The sequence below is a fragment of the Pseudorca crassidens genome, chromosome 15 (genome assembly GCF_039906515.1).
Source record: "Pseudorca crassidens isolate mPseCra1 chromosome 15, mPseCra1.hap1, whole genome shotgun sequence".
Taxonomy (NCBI): domain Eukaryota; kingdom Metazoa; phylum Chordata; class Mammalia; order Artiodactyla; family Delphinidae; genus Pseudorca; species Pseudorca crassidens.
Window position 1 is genome coordinate 15,419,495 of NC_090310.1, and position 9,418 is coordinate 15,428,912.

The window sequence follows — 9,418 nt, forward strand, 5'->3', positions numbered from 1 at the left end:
TGTCAAGTTGTATCTTTCACTGGTTAAAAATCTGGATCACTTGCCTGGAGTTTCTATATTCTCTTCCATTTCTGCTTAAAAACTGGCCAATTATATTCTGAGTCATCTCTTTCTTACAGTAACTTGTCAAATGCACGCAATAGCAACCAAGGCATGCTACTAATATTCTCTTTCCCCAATTTTTTGCCTAAAGCTCTAAACTCAGTTGGACATTATTTATACTCTTAGTTCTATTCCCAGCTTACAGTTTAAAAAAGTGCTTCACCACTGCATAACACACATCACCATCTTTCCAGCTTCCAATGGTAGTTTCCTCACCAGCCACTGTCCAGCTCCAAAGCCAATGACACACAATTCAGGTTTATTTTTTATTGTAGCAACACCCCACTGCTGGGTAATAATTCTGTAACAGTTGAAAGGACTGTTGATGTGGTAACAGCCAACCTCAAAATATCAGTGGCTAACAGCAAGAGAAGTTTCTCATTTACATTACGCACCATTTTACAGGTGGGCTACAGCTCAGCTTCATGTCCTGTTAATTCTGGGTTCCAGGCTGAAGGAGTCTTGATCTGGCAACTGACAGTTTCATGGCCGAGGAAAAAGAGAAGGGAAGCTCTCAGAATACTCATTGGTGCTTAAAGCTTCTATTTGGAAGTGGTACTTTGCATTTCTACTCATATTCCACTGGCCATAGCCAAGCCCATTGTAAGTGGGGCATGAATGTATAATCCTCCTAAAGAGAGGGGCCCAGTAGGAAGGACAGCATATATTTGGAACAATAATCTACCACAGGGCTGTACCGGAAACTGATATCAATGACTGAACTCGTCCATTCTTGCTTCATATGCACTCTGCTGCAGCGTTTTGTACCATGTGACACCTCTCATACATCTTGATCAAGGGTAAAATCTTGACTCAAGGTAGACAATTCATAGCTAGGTCAATGTAGCCTGACCTGGACCAGTCAGGTTCCTTTTCTTAAGAATCTGAAGCATGAAATATTCAGCGGGTGAGGGAGTAAGTGGAGAGGGCTTGCAGGTGAAAGGTGATACAACATGATTTGGAAAAGCCACAACTAACACAGGCCATGTTCCCTGAAAGTTGGGCTGACAGCAGCCAAGCCAGGATTTCAGTGCAAAACCTGCCCTGAGCCCCTCACTCAGGTCGGTTTCCCACAGGGAAGGGGTATATGCAAGGAAGCCTGTGAAACCTCCGGTGCACTTGTCTTCTAAGTCTGCTCCAAACTTGCCACTCACCTGTTCAAAAATCTTCTATAGGTCCCCACAGCCCACAGAAAAAGTTCAAATTGTTGAGCCCGGCATCTGAGCCCTCGCTTGGCCATCTAGCCACCTCTTCCAGGAGGTTCTGGATGGCGTCCTGGGTGAGACGGTTAAGCAGCCTTTCAGGGTGGCGCTGTCCAGCACGGCCAAGCGGAAGACACACGCTGCACGTGGACACCCAGCTGCGTAGATGTGGCAGTCTCCGCGTCGGCTTGACAATCTCTATCAGATTCCAGTAGGTACCATGGGTCGTGCAGTTTGATTCTGAAGGTAGAAAAATGGGGGACTGGACAAAGGCGACCAAGAGGACAGGATTCTGCTGAAGCAGCAGGCCGCAAGGGGAAGAGATGGAGAATGGAGAATCAGGGAAGCGCAGAGGCCCCGCGTCCAAATCAGTCTTCCCCTGGGGCAGGATCCATCCGGTTCCGCAGTTTCCCCATTGGGTGGGCATCCATAGTGTTCGAACGCTTCTGAAAATGAGGGGTTACTTCCTGTAGGCGTCTACTAGAGTTTCTTCTGTACACAGGACACAGGATCTCAGACAGGACGAAGGCGTGGGTAACCTCCCAGACTCGGCCAGCCGCAAGTCCGAGCAGCTAGGGAGAGCGACCCGGCCACGCCTTCTCGCGTGAGGTTCTGACTCCCTGCGCACGCCTGCCAGTCTCTCACTGGCCAGCCGCCTTCCGTCTCCTTTGGCGTTTTGATCATGCCCCTTGAGCTCTGTGATCCAATCGCTTTTGGGTGCGACTGAGGACTCGCTCTGAGGCCCCGCCCACATCAGCGTCCTCTAATTGCTGTTTAATACCCGGTGCTCACTCCTTCAGGACGCCCTACGGACCAATCCTGATGCTCTTCAGGAACAACACTTAGGTCCGCTAGTCAGTCGTTTTCCAAGTGGCGACCGGGCTACCCTTCAGCCACACCCCGTACACTCGGGGCCAAGTGTACCCTCGGATCTGGCGCAGGCACCGAGCAACCGCCATTCTAGGGCCACAGGGAGGGGCTGCAGGCGGGCGCCCAGCCACGGATGGAGGCTGGGCGGTCCTGTCCCACGTCACTGGGGCCCAATCCCGCCTTCTGACCCCTCCCCCATCCCGGGTCCAGGGGCGGGTCCGAGTCTGCACCAACGACCACACAGCTAGCCCTTCATCGCTCGCATCGCCCCGGCACCCACGTGTGCACCCCATACTTGGTGGCCGAAGCGAGCGGTACTGCAACCAGACGGGCTGGGCTACAGGAGCAGCAGCGGTGACCTGTGGGATCGAAAGTGCGATGGGACAGGGCGGCTGGAACCCGGCTCCCAGACCTTGGTCAGGATCAGGCACCTCCCTCTTTTTACCAGGCTTCGGAGCCAGCAGCCCTGAAACTAGGTGTCTGGGGACAGGCGCCACACCCAGCTGCAGAAACTAGGCATGGGACTTGGAACTCTTAGACATTTAGAGTGGAAGCCTGGAGCTCAGGTGAGTCATGGAAACCCTGGGGTCAGGCTCCTCTGCCTCCTCTACCCGCTTCAGCCACAAGACCCCTGAGAAACAAGGTGAGCTGATACAGTGCCTGGCTCCATAACCTGAACTCATATAAGAGGCAATGCCTTTTTCTGGGCACAGGGCCTGGCCTGCTGAACCCTTTGCCTGGCAACCTCTTCACTGATTCTTCCCATAACTGGCCCCTCCTCACTTGCCACGCCACTCAAATATCGCCCCCTCTGAGACAGGCCCTTCCGAGGCCACTATATCCAAAGTAACAGGCTCAATTACTTTTTCACAGTGCCTCTTCTTCTTGGCCTCAGGAATGCCCATAGATGCCACACACACACACACACACACACACAGCACCTGTGTCCCAGCCTGGCCTGGCTCAGCCTCACTTCTTTGGGGTTAGGTACTCACAGCCAGATGTGGGTGTTACACCCTCCCGGCCCCACTCATTCTCATGGGAGAGTAGAAGGGCACTGCCAGCCTGGTGTGCTCACAGCACCTACGACAGTCTGATCTGAGCCTGCCTGGGCTGGGCCTGTCCCCAAGGGTGGCCAGGAGGTGGGAGGCTGGTTACCTGGAGGCCCTGGACCAGCCTTTTCAGGAACACACATGCACAGGGGAATCTCCAAGCTTTTTTTTTTTTTTTTTTTAATTTCTTACAAAACCACATGTCCCAGCCAGACAGGACAGTGCAGGCCCGCCCCCAGGCACTGTGGCTGGAGGAGGGAGGCCCCCATGGATGAGGGGCTGCCGACCCCAGAAGGACCGTCTGCCCCTCTGCACAAGGCCAGTGTGAGGAAGGGGTCTGGCTGGAGGCTCTGTCCTGCCCACCCCCAGCTGCTGGGAGAGAAGGTAGACCCGGGGTCCCTGGTGCTCTTAGTGCCTGCAAGGGAAGGAGTGCAGAAGAGGGTCTGAGGGGAGGAGGAAAGGCTGGGGTCAGGGATGGGGCAGGCCAGGGGGCAGGCCCACAGTATCTCACCGAGAATATGCAGCGCTATCAAACCAACGTGGAGACGCTAATGATGACCACCAGAACGAGGACAGTGACGGACAAACAGATGGCAATAAAGACTTTCTTCTGTGGGAGAGGAGTGGGGTCAGGGAAACTCAGGAGCGGAAGGAGGGCCACCCGGGGGGTGGGGTGGGGGGAGGCTGACCTTCCGCGCCTTCTTCTGGCTCTCCAGGGCCATCTTGACATGTTCCTGCCCACGTTCCACATAGTCTGCTGAGCTCAGAATGTTCTTCTCAATTCTGTTGATAGTCTCCCCCTGTTCGGAAGAGGGGGCGGTTCAGGCAGGTAGGAATGACTGGGGGTGGAGGGCCCAGCAGCTCCTCAGTCTGCCCAGCCCAACCACAAATGACTGAAGGACATTCCTGACAGAGAACACTGCACTAACAAAGATGTGGAGGCAGGACCACATCTGACCAAAGTCCGCTCTCCTGCAGGTGGCTTCGAGGCCCCCTTCCACCATGTGGTCCCTTCTGTCCTGCTCCCTCTCCCCATACAACCTCTACTCGCAGTGCTGGCTGGGAGCTGAGTGCCTTACATGGCTCCTATCTTTTCACACAGGGTGAACTTTTGTCCCCTCACAAGTCTGTCTGAAGTCGTGTTCTTTAGGCCTGTCTCCCTGCTGCTGTGAAGCTCTCCCTATCCTGGTACTCCTACCGAGTGAAAGCTCTTCCCCATGACTCCCAGCTGCGAAAGAGCATTGGGTCAGCTCCTCCAGGACAGGGCTGGAAGCTCCCCTTATCCTGAGATAAGGGCCGGGGGGAAGAATACCACCTCGCACTCCATACTTGTACAGATTTTAGGAGGCAGGCCCTCTAGGGGGCAGCTGTGGAGCGCTCAGAAGTATGAGGGTAGATTCTGTTGGTGGAGGAGAAGCCAGGGTTGGGGCCATACCTGGGGTGGGCTCAAGTTTGAGGGATGGGGTACAATGTATAGAGGAGTGGCCATCCAGGTAGCTGTTCAGGAGGACGCAATTTGGGGGCACAGCTAAGGATGGAAACAAAGGCCAGCCTGGGGGCTTGGCCCAGTCTGGAGGGGAACAAAAGCCCCGGGGAGAGAGGCTAAGGGTGGAGGTGGGCTGACAGGCACAACACAGTCTCACGTCTGGGGGCTGAATCAAGCCTGGCCAGCTGCCTGGGGTACCCACCTGCATCTCCACTTCAGTAGCCAGAAAAGTGAAAATCTCATGAAGTTCACGGATACTGCGCTCAAGCTGCTGGATCTCACTGTGCCGGGCCGAGATCTCATTTAGGGCCTGTCGAGTCACCTGTGTGTCCTTCAGTATCTGGAGAGTGGACAGGAGTGAAGGGACAAGTCACAGGGAAACCAGCAGCAGGTTCAGAATTTCCTGTTCAGCTTTGGAGCGGCCCTCAGGCCTAGAACTGGGGCCAGGCCCCTGATGAGTGGTTCCAGGCAGGCTAATTCGTGCCCTTCCGGGCCTCAGGATTCCCTCCATGAAAAACGGCCAGGACTCAGAGAGGACGGGGGGCCCGGCAGAGGGAGGCTGGCTGTGGCCACTCACATTGGACACAAACACCTCGCTCTGCCCGCTGTCCAGCATCTGCTCCAGCTCCTCGTCAGACACCATTCCAGCATTTGCTGTGAAGGAAAAGGCCAGGCTCAGAGCTGGTCAGGTCACCTGACCCTGTGGGCCGGATGCCGCAACTCACTGATCTTCAGCTGCCTCCGAATCCGCTCCACGTTCTTCTCCCGGTATTCGGACTGCATTGAGTTGCACTTGTTGATGAGCTCCACAAATTGTTGGGACAGGACCCCGTGCTAAGGATGGAGAATAGAAGCTGGGTACTCCTGGGAGGATCCCTGCCCGGTCTGGGCTTCAGCATCCCCGTGGGTACAGTGAGCAAAGAGCATGAGCTCATAGGTGCCTGCTGCCTTGACCACCTTGAAAGGCTCCCCCAGTCTCTCAGAGTAAAAGCCGAAGCCCTTACCAGGACCTGCAAGGCCCTATATGACCCGCCCCTTCCCCCGTTGCCCCTCTGACCTTACCTCCCAACACTGTTCCCTCACCCCTTCCCTCCAACCACAATGGGCTCTTTACTCCTCCCTGAGCAGAGCACAGCCCCACCTCAGGCCTTTACACTTGCGCGCCTTCGGCCTGGAGTGCTCAGGCCCCACAAAGGCCTTTAGTCTTTGTTACAATGTCACCTTCTAAGTGAAGTTTTCTCCACCTTATTGCAACCTGCCTTCTCCCGATGTTCTCATTCCCTCTCCTCCTGCTCTTTTCCCTTAATACTTCCTATGTTCTAAAATAATTTACTGATTTATTATGGTGATTGTCTCTCCGCACTGGAATGTAAGCTCTGTGAGGATAGGGATCTTTGGTTCACGGCTGTATCCCAAACAGCTGAAAAAGGGTCTGGCACACAGTAGACCCTCAACAACTATTTGTGGAATGCTTGTTGAACACCAGCCTCACTGCTTAGACTAGAGGTGTGCTGGGATGCCCGGGGGTCATAGCGATTGCCCAGATTTTTACAGGCCCACCTGGGCCGTCAGCCTCTCACACCAGTGACTACCACAAGCCCCCCCCTCCCCCGAAACGCTCTCTCTCCTTGTGAATTTTGCTGATGTCTAAAATCTGCTCATTCCTTGGAGTTCCTTCCTCAAAGACACATCTGCTCTCTTGGCTTCAGCTGTACCCTTTCAAGATGCCCAAACTGTTCCATCTTCAATCTGGGGTCTTTGCTGAGCTCTGGGCCCACCTACTTCAACTCTGATCTCCAAGAACTCCAAACCATGCCTCACTGCGCACCCAGAGGAGGCTGCTCAGACCACCTCAAATCTCCTTACAAAGCTGTTGATTCAGTGACCTTCCACCCCAGGGAAGTTCCTCTTCCTGACTTCTTGAATTCTGTCCCTGGGGCAGAGGATGTCCCTGTCACATAGGCAGGGAACCTCCCAGCCATTTGACTGCACCCTCTTCTTCCCTGGGCAGAGCCATTAGCTACCAAGTCCTACCTGAGTAATGTCTTTGTCATCTATTCAAGCTTAACTCCCCATCTTGGCTTCTAGAAAGTATCTCCTACAGCCGAGCCCAGATCATGTCTAGGGACTCAGCAACTTCTCACTGAATGGAGGAGAAGAGGGCAGTGATATAATGGCCTGGAAGTCATGAGACCTGGGTTCTTGACCTTGGGTGAATCCTATTCCTCTCTGAGCCTCAGTTTCCCCATTTGGAAAATCATCTGGTTGGACTTGATGATCTCTAAGGGCCCTTCCTTCTCACATCTGCCATCTAATGATCTATAAAACACTAGCTGAAATTTCCTAGTTCTGGGAATAACGAACCCACCTGGGTTTTTCTCATTCTTGTGTTGACCGAGTTATAGTTCTCATCAGCTTCCTCCTTCTGGGGCTCTATGGCTGTGGAAAGACACAAGAGTATTGGTAGAGCAGGGGAGTTTGACCTGTGGCTTCTGAAATTCGGTTTGGGGACTAGGACCCCAGCCACCCAGCCATACAATAGAGAGGGGCTTATGACATAGGATGTTTTTTTGGAAATAAAATTTATCATAAAATGACTAATTCTGAGTCTCTGACAGGCAAAAGTATATTTTTCTTTGCAATAAATACGTCAGAGAATTCCCACAGGCATGCAGAGGCCTCCTAACAAAACCCCCATCGGCCTGCCCAAAGAATGGTCACTGGTCAGCAAGAATTGTAGAAGTACAGCTGATCCTTGCACAACTGCATGGGTCCACTTATACTTGGATATTTAGAAAACAAATGCATGCTACAGAACTACATGATCCACGGTTAGCTGAATCCACCCATGCAGGACCTGGGATATGGAGGGTGGACCATACAGTTATATGCATATTATGACTTGGGGGGTGGGGTGGCAACACTAACCTCTGCCTCGGTCAAGGGTCAAATGTAAATGGTTTCATTATAAATAAGGGAACCTAAGAGGCAGGCATATGCTGTGGAAAGAACTTTGGACTGGAAGCCAGGAGACGGAGATTCTAGACGTAGGCCTGCTGTGTGACCTGGATATATGTCACTGGCCTCTCTGGGCCACACACTCCCCAGATATACCAGGAGCTGGGCAGGATCAGAGGAAAAGTATCTGTCTGAGGTCCTAGAAGCTCACCCTTCAGCTGCGCGCGGATGTCCCTCCCCAGCTGTTTGATCTCGTCGCGCAGGTTCTGCAGGTCCTGCTTCATGCCTGAACAAGAGAAAGCCATGATGCCCAAACAGCAGCCCCTACCTCAACAAATCTCCCTGCCCACCACCTGCGTGGAACTACAATCCCCACAATCCCTCGGGCTCAGCATGCGTTCTACACCCAGGGTTTGACTCACTCTCCTCGGGAAGGGGCGTGGCCAGAATGGTGACCTGCTGCTTCTCCAACTCTCGGACTTTATTCTCCAGCTTGACAATAGTTTGCCGAATTGTCCGAACCTGGGGAGGATGACCGAGAGGGCTGAAGGAGATATGGGGGTACTCCAGGCCGCTATGCTCTTCGGGTCCTCCAGCCCCCTCGTGAATCCAGGCCGAGACCCCAGCCTCTTACCTTCTGGAAGAATTCATCGTCCGGGCTCCCCAGCCGTGCAGTGCCCGGGTGTACCACCAGCGCGACTCTCTCCTTGTCTTCATCGTCCGAGCTGTCATCCCCCTGCCAGGGCCAGGGTCACTGGCATCACTTCCTTAATATTGCTCTCGCCCAGCAGGACTCACAGACTTCCGGGTCTTTCCTTCCTAGCCCACAGCCACCCCTCCCTGCCCCGAAGACCAGGAGTCCTGCATTCCAGCCAGACCCCACCCCGTCCGCCTGTCCCCAACCCTGCTGTTCCGACTTCTCACCTGCCTCAGCTCGTGGGTCCTGTCCCGCATGGCGGCCCGAGCTCCCTCTCCCCGGCGCCGGAGCCCGGCGGGCCTCAAGATTCTAAGTTTGAAACTCCCGTATCCCACTCACACTCTGACACTCCCCTCCGCCCTCACCCTGCGGACCCCAAAACTGCCCCCTCCACGAGCCGCCAGAGGCTCTTTCCCTGGCACCATCCACAGTCAAGGGGAAGGAGCCGATCTCGGGGACCCCCACGTTTCCACAGGTTGGAATTCCCTTTTCTTCCCCCCCTCCCGCTCCAGTAGCCTCGGCCCCGCCCCCTCTGGGATGACTGGAGCATGCGCACGGGAGCTCGTCCCTTCCCCACCCGAGGGAAAGGCGGAGGTCGGAAGCAGCAGGGCTCCGAACGGAAGCAAAATTGCCAGGACGTGAGAACCCGCCCACTTCGCCGGAACTATCGCATCTTCAAACGGAAATCTACTTGCCAAAAGGGGTGAGAATGCGTCATTGGTATGTAATCTGAGAGGCCCCTCATCTCACATCACCCCACGGTGCACCCCTCCTCGCGTCACGTGACCGGCCCGGTCCCAGCCTCTCGGACTACAGAACGTGACGCTTGGACTGTCACATGTCTCGGCTCTGTCAACTCCGTCTCTGGAACACCTATCTCCCCACGACGTCCTCGGCACCCCGGTGCCCGAGTTACCTCCCTTCAGCCCCCACGCGGCGGGGAGGGGGCGCTATCCCCAGAGGCAGTGGGTGGTAGGACCCTGGCTGAATTCGGCTTTATTTCTTTTGGGTCCGGGCGTGTTGGGCAGACGACTTAGAATTTGGAGCTGTC

At 54.6% G+C, this 9,418-nt stretch overlaps 1 protein-coding gene across 5 annotated transcripts; it reads right to left on the bottom strand.

Annotated features, from left to right (window-relative positions):
* Positions 1-354: 354 nt before the first annotated feature.
* STX4 (syntaxin 4) lies at positions 355-9,106 on the bottom strand. Of its 5 annotated transcripts, none has more exons than XM_067706081.1 (11): positions 8,595-9,040; positions 8,305-8,406; positions 8,093-8,192; positions 7,882-7,956; positions 7,081-7,151; positions 5,438-5,546; positions 5,290-5,366; positions 4,915-5,052; positions 3,916-4,026; positions 3,738-3,836; positions 2,394-2,533 (listed from the first exon to the last, which is right to left on the bottom strand). In XM_067706081.1, the coding sequence occupies exons 1-10, from the start codon at positions 8,622-8,624 to the stop codon at positions 3,756-3,758; spliced, it is 894 nt and encodes a 297-aa protein (XP_067562182.1). In that variant the 5' UTR covers positions 8,625-9,040; the 3' UTR covers positions 2,394-2,533; positions 3,738-3,755. The 5 variants fall into 5 exon arrangements, with proteins under 5 accessions (XP_067562180.1, XP_067562179.1, XP_067562182.1 ...); XM_067706082.1 differs by lacking the exon at positions 2,394-2,533 and adding an exon at positions 2,549-3,641 and having other exon boundaries at positions 8,093-8,214; positions 8,595-9,050; XM_067706080.1 differs by lacking the exon at positions 2,394-2,533 and adding an exon at positions 2,552-3,641 and having other exon boundaries at positions 8,595-9,036.
* Between the last annotated feature and the right edge of the window lie 312 nt (positions 9,107-9,418).